This window comes from Globicephala melas, chromosome 1 (genome assembly GCF_963455315.2).
Source record: "Globicephala melas chromosome 1, mGloMel1.2, whole genome shotgun sequence".
Lineage (NCBI taxonomy): Eukaryota > Metazoa > Chordata > Mammalia > Artiodactyla > Delphinidae > Globicephala > Globicephala melas.
Window position 1 is genome coordinate 75,619,903 of NC_083314.1, and position 14,415 is coordinate 75,634,317.

At 36.8% G+C, this 14,415-nt stretch overlaps 1 protein-coding gene across 2 annotated transcripts in view; it reads left to right on the plus strand.

Annotated features, from left to right (window-relative positions):
* The window catches only part of ASH1L (ASH1 like histone lysine methyltransferase), a 204,352-nt gene that overhangs the window by 92,623 nt on the left and 97,314 nt on the right, over positions 1-14,415 (plus strand). Inside the window, exon 6 of one of the 2 annotated variants that reach the window (XM_030842181.2) lies at positions 8,507-8,686. The exons of the other annotated variant lie outside the window; for it this stretch is intronic. Within the exon in view, the coding sequence (XP_030698041.1) occupies positions 8,507-8,686 (180 nt within the window). The remainder of the gene's footprint in view (positions 1-8,506; positions 8,687-14,415) is intronic. 2 annotated transcript variants of the gene reach the window in all.

The following is a 14,415-nucleotide window of genomic DNA, read 5'->3' on the forward strand; positions in this document are numbered from 1 at the left end:
CACTCTAACTATTATGAAGAATTATTTAGGTTTATGAGCTTATATTAGAGGTAATTGACTCAGTTTTTTTGTGGAAGTAATGACTAAGGTAAAATCTGAAGAACAGACTTTATTTGTTATTTAGAGGAGCAACACCAGAGCATACATTTTAGACTGGTAAGTATGAAAAAGCATGACAGGTTCTGGGAAATGAAAGAAACGTTTTGCGGCCAAAACACGTTAATTAGAGTAGTATGGTGTCAAATGGGTCTAGAGAAAAGGTGGTAGGGACCAGATCTTGCAGAGGTCCTTGTACACCATGTTAAAGAGTTTGATCACTATTCATTGATTAATAACAAACCAGAATGCAAAAGAATATTGTAATGATTATGAGCTGGGTTCTAGATTCAGAAAACCCTGCGTTCAAATCCTGGATCTAAAAGGAAAAAAGAAAAAATTTTTAAACTCATGTAAAAAAATAAAATTATTAAAATATTAAAAATATTTAGAACTGAGTAAATACCGTGCTACATATTGAAATTTGTGGGATGTATCTAAAGAGGTACTAGAGGGATATTCATAGCCATTAATGCTTATATTATTTTCAAGAATGCTGAAAATTTACGAATGAGGATATTACCAAACAAAACTTGTGTCTGCTCGCTGGTACACAGTAAAGCCAAACTAATGATACCAGGTTGTGATGAGGGAAAGTGCAGCATTTATTACAGGATGCCAAGCAAGGAGTTCAGGACCGGTAGTGCTTAAAAAGCCCGAATTCCCTGATGGGTTTTAGGAAAACATTTTTATCTTTAATTTTAAAAATTAATCTTTAGTGGAGTATAGTTCTCTACAATGTTGTGTTAGTTTCTGCTGTACAGCAAAGTGAATCAGCTATACATATATCCCCTCTTTTTTGGATTTCCTTCCCATTTAGGTCACCACAGAGCATTGGGTAGAGTTCCCTGAGCTACATACAGTAGGTTCTCATTAGTTATCTATTTTATACATGATATTGATAGTGTATATATGTCAATCCCAATCTCCCAATTCATCCCACCTCCCTCCTTTCGCTCTTGGTATCCATTCGTTTGTTCTCTACATCTTTGTCTCTATTTCTGCTTTGCAAATAAGATCATCTGTACCATTTTTCTAGACTCCACATATATGCGTTAACAGACAATATTTGTTTTTCTCTTTCTGAGTTACTTCACTCTTCATGACAGTCTCTAGGTCCATCCACTTCTCTACAAATGACCCAGTTTTGTTCCTTTTTATGGCTGTGTAATATTCCATTGTATAGATGTACCACATCTTCTTTATCCATTCTTCTGTTGATGGACATTTAGGTTGCTTTCATATCCTGGCTATTGTAAATAGTGCTGCAGTGAACATTGGGGTGCATGTGTCTTTTTTTCAGTTATGGTTGCTGGGTCATATGGTAGTTCTATATATAGTTTTTTAAGGAACCCACCATGCTGTTCTCCATAGGTGGCCGTATCAATTTACATTCCCAGCAGTGCAAGAGGGTTCCCTTTTCTCCACACCCTCTCCAGCATTTATTGTTTGTAGATTTTTTGATGATGGCCATTCTGACCAGTGTGAGGTGATACCTCATTGTAGTTTTGATTTGCATTTCTCTAATAATTAGTGATGTTGAGCATCCTTTCATGTGTGTGTTGGCCATCTGTATGTCTTCTTTGGAGAAATGTCTATTTAGGTCTTCTGCCCATTTTTTGATTGGGTTGTTTGTCTTTCTCATAGTGAGCTGCATGAGCTGTTTGTATAATTTGGAGGTTAATCTTTTCTCACCTGCTTCATTTGCAAATATTTTCTCCCATTCTCACGGTTGTCTTTTCGTCTTGTTTATGGCTTCCTTTGCTGTGCAAAAGCTTTTAAGTTTAATTAGGTCCCTTTTGTTTATTTTTGTTTTTATTTTCATTACTCTAGGAAGTGGGTCTAAAAAGATCTTACTGTAATTTATGTCAAAGACTTTTCTGCCTATGTTTTCCTCTAAGAGTTTTATAGTGTCTGCCTTGCATTCAGGTCTTTAATCCATTTTGAGTTTATTTTTGTGTATAGTGTTAGGGAGTGTTCTGATTTCATTCTTTTACATGTAGCTGTCCAGTTTTCCCAGCACCACTTACTGAAGAGGCTGTCTTTTCTCCATTGTATATTCTTGCCTCCTTTGTCATAGATTAGGTGACCATAAGTGCATGGATTTATCTCTGGGCTTAGGAAAGCATCTTTAAAGGCAAGGTGAGGGAGGGGCATCCCAGGTATATGATCAGCTCATGCACAAATCTGCAATTGGTTGATGGTGAGGTAACAGGGTGGTGTCACAGAGGTTAAGATTATCAGTCCTTAGGTGCCAGTAGGTCTGTGGTGCTTATGATCATCAAGTAAGTAATTTCTCCCATTTGGTTTTAGCATCTGTAAAACAAGTTCAGGAAATGTGCATCAGATACTATTATCTAGGTACTTCAGAGAGGAAATAAGCAGAGGATATAGGGGAGGGGTCTGTCCTGGGAAGACCCCCTAGGGTCCTTCTTGGTTACAAAGAGTCCAATTAAGAAATTCTAAAAACAATGGGACTTCCCTGGTGGCACAGTGGTTAAGAATCCGCCTGCTAATGAAAGGAACACGGGTTTGAGCCTTGGTCTGGGAAGATTCCACGTGCCGCGGAGCAACTAAGCCCACAAGCAACAACTACTGAAGCCCGTGCACCTGGAGCCTGTGCTCCACAACTAGAGAAGCCACCGCAATGAGCAGCCTGCACACTCTAACGAAGCGCAACCCCCCCCCTCACCGCAACTAGGGAAAGCCCGTGTGCAGCAACGAAGACCCATTGCAGCCAAAATTTTTAAATTTATTTAAAAAAGAAAAGAAATTAGAAAAATGAGAATAAGCCCCAAAATGTAAAGGACAGAGATAAAACATATACATTAAATTAACAAAATAAAACTAAGGTACAGTAGAGTGAGTCACTGAAGACCAAAGTTTGTAATACTAATGACAACGAATAAAATATACAAACTTCTGGTAAGGTTGATCAATAAAGGAAGAGAAAGGGAATAATAAAATTAGGAACTAAAAAGGAAATAAGCTATATATGAGAGATTAAAATGTGAGTACTCTAAGAACTTTATGCCCAACAAATTGTAAAACTCAGTTGAAATGTATGTGCTGTATTCCTAGGAAAAATACCTACTCAGAAAGAAATACCCTTTGTGCTTCTGTAATGTAAATTGAATCTGCGACGTCTTGCCACACGAAAGCACCAGGACCAGGTTTAAAAGAGGGTTCTATCTCTCTTTAAAAAGATCATTTCAGTCTCATTAAAACTCTTTAGAGAATATGAAGGGAGTTTGAAGAGGAATACACATACAGAAAGTGTATAAATAGAAGTAACCAGTTTAAAAAATTATTTTTAATAAATTTATTTATTTGTTTTTGGCAGCATTGGGTCTTCGTTGCTGTGCGCAGCCTTTCTTTCGTGGTGGGTGCGCGGGCTTCTCATTACGGTGGCTTCTCTTGTTGCAGAGCACAGGCTTAGTTGCTCCGCAGCATGTGGGATCTTCCCAGGCCAGGGCTTGAACCCATGTCCCCTGTATTGGCAGGCAGATTCTTAACCACTGTGCCACCACAGAAGCCCTAAAAAATTTTTTTATAAAGTTAACACCTATGTAGATACAGAACAGGTGAACATATAGAACATTGGTAGCATCCCATGTTCTTTCCCAGTCATACACCACTTCCTTGCCAGTAGCTATAATCAATCTCCTGAATTTTACCTTTTTTCATACCATTTAAGTGTCAATGTAGACAATATAGTTTAGTTTATCCTTCCTGGACTTCACTGAAATGGAATTATACAGGACATATGCTTTTGTGCCTCACCTTTTTTGCTCAACATATAAATGTAAAACCATCTCTGTTGTTGCATGTTGCTGTAGTTACCTCCTTTTTGTTATTTTATAGTTATCCATTGTTTGTATGTAATAGTCTTCCTTTTTTTTAATTTTTTTGAAGTATAGTTGATTTACAATGTGTTAATTTCTGCTGTACATCAAAGTGACTCAGTTATACATATATATTTTTTTCATATTCTTTTCTATTTATGGTTTATCACAGGATATTGAATATAGTTGCCTGTGCTATACAGTAGGACCTTGTTTATCCATACTATATATACTAGTTTGCACTTGCTAATCCCAAACTCCCAATCCTTTCCTTCCCCATCTCTCCTCCCCCTTGGCAACCACAAGTCTGTTCTCTATGTCTGTGAGTCTGTTTCTGTTTTGTAGATAGGTTCATTTGTGTCGTATTTTAGATTCCACGTGTAAGTGATAACATATGGTATTTGTCTTTCTCTTTCTGACTTACTTCGATGAGTATGATAATCTCTAGATCCATCCATGTTGATGCAGATATAGAGTTTTTCTGTTTTACTGTTGGGTTATTTTCATTTTGACACTATTACCCAAAAATGCTGCTCTTAACATTCCTCTAATGTTCACTGGTGGATATGGACACTAATTCCTCTAGGGTATATACCTAGGAATGGAATCACTGAATGAAACAATGGATTTGCCCCAAGACTTAATTTTAAGCTATGGTATATTGAGCTAGCGTGGAACTGAATATAGAATTGGATAAGAGAAACGGATCCATACATGCAAGCTTGCTATATGATGGAGGTGACACTACATATCAATAAGGAAATAAAATTATATTCAATAAATGGTGCCCCAGAAGTTGATATTGCATAGGAATGGGAATGAAATTGGATTCTGTCTTAATCCATGTATAAAAGTCAGTTCCCAGTTGGTTAAATAAATACATAAGTGTAAAAAGCAAACCTTCAAACTTTTAAAGGCTAATACAGAAGGAGGAAAACTTTATGACCTTGTTTCTCAGAAAGGAGTTCATAAACAAGATATCAAAAGCAGTAAGCATACAGGTAAAGATTGATATACTGCATTATTATTAAAACTAAGAATTTCCGTTTATCAAACATCATCCGAATAAATGTATGAAGATTTGCTACAAACTGGGAGAAGAAATTTATAAGATATAATTTATAGGGCTTCCCTGGTGGCGCAGTGGTTGAGAGTCCGCCTGCCGATGCAGGGGACGCGGGTTTGTGCCCCGGTCCGTGAAGATCCCACATGCCGTGGAGTGGCTGGGCCCGTGAGCCATGGCTGCTGAGCATGCGCGTCCGGAGCCTGTGCTCCACAACGGGAGAGGCCACAACAGTGAGAGGCCCGTGTACTGCAAAAAAAAAAAAGAATAAGATATAATTTATACATTTTTGGTATCCAGAGTATGTAACCAAGAAAGTATTTCAAAACAACCCAGTATGATCCAGCAATTACCTTTTACACAGTTTAGGAAAACTCCTGCCCAATGATCACCAGAAAGCATTTTTTGGAAAAGTAGTAGCAAGATTGATTATAATATATAGAAACTGGAAATATCCCAGATTAACAGGAAAAGGAATAAGTATATTATAGTTTTTTGTACAATGGAATATGATATGGTAATAAAAATTAATGAATTATAACTGACATGTAATGATAATGAATGAGTCTTAGACAAGATTAAATGAAAGAAACAAGACCCTAAAAATGATATACTAACTGATTTTGTTTCTATAAAGCAAAAAAAAAGCCACAAAAATAAACCATGTATTGTCTTAATGTAGATAAATATATCATAAGCCATATTTTATTTTATTTATTTTTAAATTTTTTGGCTGTGCCACGTGGCTTGTGAGATCTTAGTTCCCTGACCAGGGATTAAACCCAGGCCATGGCAGTGAAAGCACTGAGTCCTAACCACTGGACTGCCAGGGAATTCCCATAAAGCCATATTTTAAAATACCTTACCTCTTCTTCTTTCTCTTTTCTTTCCTGAAGAATTCAGTCGTAAAGCCATTTGGTAGGTATCTGTATGGGATGTGGAAACCATGGTGACCCTGAGCTGGGAGGCTAATTGAGGTGAAGAGTTGGGTTATGGGGCGAGGGCAAGGGAATGTTAACCCAGCCTACGGTGTCAGAGCCCGAGTGGGATAAGAAGGATGCTCTTGTAATGAGAGTGCACAGTGTCGGCTATTAGGGACCAGCAAGGTTAGGAAGTGTCCATCTCAGATCTCCTTAATAAGAATTTTTAAAATTCTATGAGTAGGCATTTGCATTTCCTTTAAAGCCCCCAAGGTGATTCTGATATACATGGTCTATAGACAGAACTTGGAGAAACATGGCACTTGAAGAGTTTATATATGTAGAATATATACAGACACATATAAGCAGGAAAGCAGAAAACATTTTTGATTTTAGGAGGAAGAAACATAAGGTAAGGCACAGAAAAAATGAATTTGGCTATAAGGAGAATAGGAAAAAATAAAATAAAATATGAAGCCAATCCATCTCATAACCAAGTAAGATTTATCCCAGTTATACAAAACTTGTTCAACATTTGAAAATCACGTTAACAGGCTAAAGAAGAAATATCACATGGTCATATCAGTAAATGCAGAAAATTTTTTGACAAAAATCTAACACATGTTCATGATAAAAAGCTAGCAATCTAGGAATAAAAAGAAACTACCTCAACCTAATAAAAGCTATATGTAAAAAACCCACAGCTGACCACTTCAGTGGTGAAAGACAGAGGTTTTCCACTATTATCAGAAACTAGGAAAGGAAGCCCACTTTTGCCGCTTCAGTACAATTTTGTATTGAAATTCCTAACCAGAGCAGTTAGGCAAGAAAAAGAAAAGCCTGTGTTTATGGGGTGGAAGACTTAAGATTAAGATATCAGTACTACCCAAAGTGATCTACAGATTCAGTGCAATCCGTATTAAAATCCCAGTGATGTTTTCTGTGAAATAGAAAAATCCATCCTAAAATTCATGAGGAATCTCAAGGGATTCCAAATAGCCAAAACAATCTTGAAGAAAAAGAACAAAATTGGAGGACTCACACTTCTATATTTTTTTCTTTTTATTGTCCTTTTGCACTGGCTTCGACCTTTAACTGATGTTGAATTTAAGTTATGAGAGCAGACATTTGTCTTTTCATTGATATTTGGGAAACTGTATTCAGTCTTTCACTATTAAGTATGAGGCAAAAAGAAAATCTAGGAAATTCCCTGATATGTCATTGCTTAGGTCCCAAGGTACCTAGCCAATCTGTGTGCTTATGTTTATTTTATATATAATTTCAAGGGTTTTTAGTTGTACTTAATGGGAGGATAGGTAGAAGTGTCTATTCCATCTTTGCCTGGAACTATATTCACCTTAATTTTTAAAGATGTTTTTGATTGATTTAGAATTCTCTTTTGACAGGCTCCTCCCCTCCCCTTCCTTTTAGCACTTCCAGATGTCTTTTCATTGCCTTCTGGCTTGCATTATTTCAGACATGAAATCTGCATTCATTCTTATTTTTGTACTCCTGTATAGACTGTGTATTTTTCCTCTGGCTCTTTTTATTTTCTTCATCAATAGTTTTCAGGAAGTTTATTATGATATGCCATACTTGATTTTTTTTTTAGTTTATATTGCTTCTGCTTTGTTTAGCTTCTTGGAACTTTGGGTTTATACTTTTTATCAAATTTAGAAAAATTTTGGTCATTGCTCTTTTTTTTCATTTTGAATTTTTTAATATTGTAAATGTCACATTATTGTGTGTATATTTTTTGTTCTTTTCTGTATGTTCGATTTTATTTTGGTAGGCAGTTAAGTTACTTGTGGATTGGTTTGGATTCTTTTGAAGTTAGTTTTTAAGCTTTATTAGAGCTGGCTTTTATTCCAGAGATAGTTGAGCCCTACAAAAATGGATAATGTTACCCTCTGGGATCTCTATTGAATGCCCACAGTGTTGGGCAGTGTCTTTCACTCTCCCTAGTGGAATCTGAGTATCTGTCATCATGTGGGAGCTCTGGAAATTGTTTAGGTTATAATACTCTGGTGGTTCTTTGTCTGGCCTTATGGAATTTCACCTTGCACATACACAAACTTAGTATTTAGCAATGTACTAAAGGAGACCCTTACACCGATTTCTAGAGTTATTTTTCTCCATAGCTTTCTCCACTCCAGTACTCTGCCTCACAAATTCTAACTACCTCAGCCTCTCCATATTCTGATCTCTTTTCAACTCATTAAGTTGGCCATTCTCTGCTTTGGCTCTACTCCCTCTACCTCAGTCCTTGTAAAGGCAAAGTGGTTATAGGAATCATCTCTTTCTATTTTATTTCCAATTTTCTCAGGGATCACAGTGCTATAGTCACTGTTGTCCAGTGTCTGATAATTGTTTCATAAACTTACTTCAGGTTTATTGTACTTTGCCGTGTTTCTATTAGTTTCTGTCAGGAGGACAGAAATCTGGTATCTGTTACTCCAGCATGACCAGATGAGGAAGTCCACATGTCTCTTTTTATAATTGCTCTGATGTTTTTTTAAATAGATAATTATTTGTAGGAAAAAAATTTCACCATAAAATTATCTTTAAACTTCTCTTTCTAGCTTTACTGAAGCAGCAGTTGAGATTCCCAGTCCTCCTGAAACCCCAGCCAAACCTCCCGAACCTGAAAGTACCTTGCAGCCTGTGCTTTCTCTCATCCCAAGAGAAAAGAAGGCCCCACGTCCCCCAAAGAAGAAGTATCAGAAAGCAGGGCTGTATTCTGATGTTTACAAAACTACAGAGTAAGTAGTGGTACCTATCAGCTGACATCCTTTAAAGACCTGTCATTCTTCCATGTTTTAAATAATACTTTGACTATCAAGAAAAACAAGAAACAATACAAATGTAATATACACAAATACAAATCTCATCACAAACACCTCAGTGTTCACTGTACTCATGATATGTTGTTTGGGGCTAATTATTTTCCCTGATCTTTATCTTCTCTCTGCCTTTCTAGATTATATTTCTGTAGTTTGGATTCTAATGATGCCTGTTTTGTTAATTGAAATTAAGAAAAGGGACACTCTGCTTGTATCTAAAATGATCTTGATGGTTTTCTACATTCATTCCTCATTTGTTAAATGCTGTGTTCCAAACTATTTGCCAGATGAGTAAAATACTTCTTATTTTTAAGAACTTCATATTCCATTGGGAAAGTTCAGCTTGATAAGTCCTCTGATGGAAACATTTTAAAACCCCAGAGAGCTATCAACTCACTATATCATTCATTAAGAAGTAGTTCACAGAGTATACTTGAGTTAGGTTTTGGACATTCAGCAGTAGTTTGCAAGATGGAGAAGGGCATTCCAGTTAAGATAGCATGTACCAAGGCACATACTAGGATGCGAAGACTTTTCATGTATTAGAACAACTCAGAAGTTCACTTTTTCTGAAATGTGGTGTTGTGGAAAATAAGCATTGTGTGATAGGGACCGTGGACTTTACTGACTCTTAAGATATTTATCCCACTAAGCTATAGGAAATTTAAAATACTATTTTTAGAAAAGGAAGTGCAAATTTGTGTTTTAAGATAACTCTGGCTGGGCTTCCCTGGTGGCGCCGTGGTTCAGCGTTCGCCTGCCGATGCAGGGGACATGGGTTCGTGCCCCGGTCCGGGAAGATCCCACATGCCGCGGAGCGGCTAGGCCTGTGAGCCATGGCCGCTGAGCCTGCACATCCGGAGCCTGTGCTCCGCAGCGGGAGAGGCCACAACAGTGAGAGGCCCATGTACTGCAAAAAAAAATAAAAAATAACTCTGGCAACAGAGTGGAAAATGAATTGAATGAGAGAGTTACTAATGGCAGAAATTCACAGTATCCATCAAAAGGTCATGAGGAATTCTTGAATTTAGGCAAGAAAAGAATGAAATTGAAAGAGGAACAGTTACATTTTAGAGATACATCTGACTTGGTATGGTTAAAGTGATCAACATATAAATCACAACACTTTATTTTGCATTGAAAAGATCTTTCATTAATTTGCCACTGAGGTAGGTATCACATAAACTCTTTGTACTCCATTTCTGCTGCTTGGGTCATGAAAACGTTTTATTAGTTAGGCTTAGTTTCAGCTGCCAATGATAAGAATCCCTCTCAAATAACCAAGACTTTTTAAAGATAAACATTTATTTTCCTTTAATTTAAAAAAAGTTGTGAAGTACACAGTTCAGAGTTAACATGGTATCTTCACAGTGTCTTCAGGGACCTAGACTCCTTTTTTTCTGTTCTTCCATTTCAACACTAAGCTTGCGTTCCTATGGTTACCTTTTGTTCCAACATAACTGCCATAAGGTCTTCATTACAGAGAGGATAAAAGAGGAAAAGGGAGTAAAAAACAAGTATTGTACCTTCTTTGTAAGGAAGCATTATGGAGTGAATGTGTTCCCCTGAAATTTCATATATTGAACCCCTAATCCCCAGTGTGATGATATTGAGAGATGGGGCCTTTGGGAAGTATTGAATAATTATAGGTTATTTGGGTGGAGCCCTCCTGAATGAGATTAACATCCTTATAAAGAGAGACACAGAGAGAGATGATTTCTCTCTCTACTATGTGAGTATACAACAAGAAAGCAGTATCTGCAAGCCAGGAAGAGGACTCTCACTCAGAACCCAGCCCTGATCTTGAACTTCCCAGCCTCCAGAACAGTGAGAAATAAAATTTTGTTACTTAGACCACCAAGTCTATGGTAATTCATTATAGCAGCTAATCTGACTAAGAAAGGAAACTTCAAAACCTCATTTACAGTTACTGACTGAAACATAGTCGTGTAACCATACTGCAGCCACAGGGAAGGCTGAGAAATAATGGTCATTATTTCAGGTGACAATGCCTGAAAAAAAATTAGCATTGTCACTACAAATGAGAAAATGAAAATGCATTTGGGGAAGATCTAATACAGTTACGATTTTAAAGGAATGTTTTTGCTGAATAGAAAAGCAGGTATAAAGTTCTCCGCTAAAAACTATATTTCAAGTTTTGGTTTTTGGTTTTGCGTTTTGTTTTTTTTTTATATTTGGTTATGCCGGGTCTTAGTTGCAGCATGTGGGTTCTTCGTTGCTAAGTGCGGGATCTTCATTGCGGCATGTGGGATCTAGTTCCCTGACCAGCGATCAAACCCGTGCTCCCTGCATTGGGAGCGTAGAGTCTTAGCCACCGGACCACCAGGGAACTCACTGTAGTTAAAGTTTTACTTCTACTTTTTGACTGATGTACTTCTTCTGGATTAAATTCCTAAAAATGAGAGATTAATAATAAAATCAGACTGTTCCTCAAAAGATCAGTATCATCAACTACATTAGTGTTTTAAAATGTCTCTAGTCAGATAAAAGTCTTTCACTCTGAAAAGGACCTTGTTTATGTTAGAACTAGCTCTTCATCTCATAGAAATAAATGAGAAGAAAATGGTTTATTTTGGATATTTTTTATTTTATTTTTTTTCGGTACGCGGGCCTCTCACTGTTGTGGCCTCTCCAGCTGCGCAGCACAGGCTCCGGACACGCAGGCTCAGCGGCCATGGCTCATGGGCCCAGCCGCTCCGTGGCGTGTGGGATCCTCTCGGACCAGGGCACGAACCTGCGTCCCCTGCATCAGCAGGCGGACTCTCAACCACTGCGCCACCAGGGAAGCCGTATTTTGGAATATCTTTTAAAACAGATCAAATAGTACACGTGTGCATTCTTACAAACTGTGAAGCCAATATATTTTTGTGGGCTGGCTGTTTTTTGTTGGTAGCAATTGGGGTGGGGATTGTTTGTTTTGTTTTTTAAATTAATAAACAATTATTCAGAGCAGTTTTAGGTTCACAACAGAATTGTTGGAAAGTATAGAGATTTTGCATATACCCCCTGTCCTTATGCATGCACAACATCCCCTACTATGGACATCCTGCACCACAGTGGTACCTTTATTACAATCAATGAACCTGTATTGACACAGTATCACCCAAAGTTCATAGTAGGCATTAGGGTTCACTCTTGGTGCTGTGCTTTCTATGGGTTTTGGTAAATGTATAATGACATGTATCTACCACAGTAGTGTCACAGAATAGTTTCATTGCCCTAAAAGTCCTCCATGTTAGGGAAATTTGTTTTTTGGATCACAGAATGGTACAAGGACATTGCAAGTTTACTCTTTTTTATATAAATCATTTTAGATTTTAAAGAACTGTGAGGGGAGGGTGTGATTCAGTTAAAGTTGGATCAAGATTAGACTCCAGTATCAGTATGGGAAATTAATTAGATGAGGAAATATTAGAAGTTAGAAGACGAGTTAGGAAGCAGGACACCTTTGTGGTTCTCCAGGATAGAAGTCATGTCATGAGCTGAGGTGATAGCTAAGGTGGCTGGATGTTGGAAAGGGTGGATTCTTGAACATTTTTTACATTAAAATTGAAATGAATTAAAGACTGATTGGATGAAAGGATTGGGCTAGAGTTAGTGATGATCCTGATGGTTTTTTTTGTATTCCTAGGTGTGTGATGATGTCATTAATACACCAGATAAAAGTGGTACAGCCAGTACTCCTTGGTTTAAGAAAACCTCTATTACTATGTACATGTATATAGGCATCAAAGAATGTCTTAGTATTATAGTCATCAAACTATTAACCTGTGTATTAGTTTTCTATGCCTGCTGTAATAAATTATTTAAGTTGCTTAAAGCAAGTCAAATTTATTTTATAGTCAAAATCGATCTCTCTAGGCTAAAATCAAGGTGTTAGCATAGCTGTGTGTTCCTTCTGGAGGCTCTAGAGTAGAATTCTTTTTCTTGCCTTTCCAGAATTCCTTGGCTTGAGGCCCCTTCTGTCTTCAGAACCAGCAGTGACAAGTTGAATCCTCACATTGAATCACTTCAACATTGGTTCTGTTTTCACTTTTTTTTTTCCCACTGACTGCCTCATTTTTGTTCCTCTTCCATTTATAAGGACACTTGTGATTAAGTTGGGCCCAGCCAGATAATCCAGAATAATCTCCCTATCTCAAAATCAACAGATTAGAAACCTCAATTTCTTCTACATATTCCCAGCTTCTGGGGATTTTGATTTGGGGAGGGGGTTGCATATTATTGTGCCTGCTATACCCTTCTAGGTTATAGGATTCGGAATGGGGTAGTGAGGTTTTTACTTCTTATTTTCTATGTGTCTTTATTGCGTGAAGTTATAAAAATGCTATATTACTTTTGGAATTTAAATTTTATCTAATAGGAGTTTTAAGAATATGAAATATCAGATATAAATCAGGTGAATTGGAGAGTGAACTTCAGACTTTAGAGTATACATTATGGTGAAGAGCAAAATATCGAAAAATTAACACTACTTTGAAGGGAGCCCTTAGTTCTACGTTTGTGGGGTAAGGTTTCTACTTTTAGTACTCCTAAAAGTACTGCCACTGTCGTGTAATGTTTTGAGCAGAATACTTAAGTTTCTCTGGGAGTGGTAAAAATGAAGCTTGATGTATAAAGTGAAGCTGTTGAACTACACAGTTCATATCTTAAGGTTATCCTGGCTCTCAGATACTGTGACTTCTAAGTTTTTTAAAATAAGAAACTCTCCTCATATACTTCCTTTGATTTATGGGCTACTTTTGAGCACTAAATCTATTACAGGAAATGGGATAACTGTAATTTTCAAGCTTACAGAATATTGCTTGTTTGCATGGGAATTATATATGTAAAATATAGATGTATTTATTATATATTATATAACACTATATTATTATTTATATTACATGTATAACACATAATGTTTACACTTAGCTGTCGTTTCCTCAAAATAGTATGTATCTTTGGAAATAAAATGAAAGCATGGTGCCATCTTACATTTGATATATTATTTAAATTTTCAGAATGCTTTCATATTAAATCTGTGGGAAATGGTAAAGTAAGGGTTACTATCTACTATTTAAGAAATTGACACAGAAAAGTTAAGGAACTTACTAAGTTTATAAAATTTATCATCGAAATCATTACTGGGGTTTTGAACACTTAGAGGTCTCACCATTCTTGTTTTACCACTGAATCATGCTGCTTGTCAGAAACTGAGGCTCAAAGGGTAGTGGATTAAAATTTATTTGTTATAGATAATCTAGTGGTTAAGGTTGGATTAAACACCAGAATATGGTTAATTTTCCCCTGAAATGCTTTAGGAACATTCTAGGTTCTAAGTTCAATTTAAATATAGGAGTGTGGACTGAATGAATGCTGAACCTCACACCATTCCCTGTATGAAGTAGTTTTGAATTTTTATTTGTTAATTAATAAACTCTATTTTTTAGAGCAGTTTTAGGCAGAAATCCCTGGAACAGAAAGTTCAGGGATTCCCATATGTCCCTTGTTCCCATGCACACTCAGCCTCCCTCATTTCAACTAGACCTAACCCTTTATTTGACAGATGAGAAAACTGAAGCTATTAAAAGGTTAAATGACTTGCTCAAGTCACACAGACCATTTTTAGCAAAACAAGGTGAAAA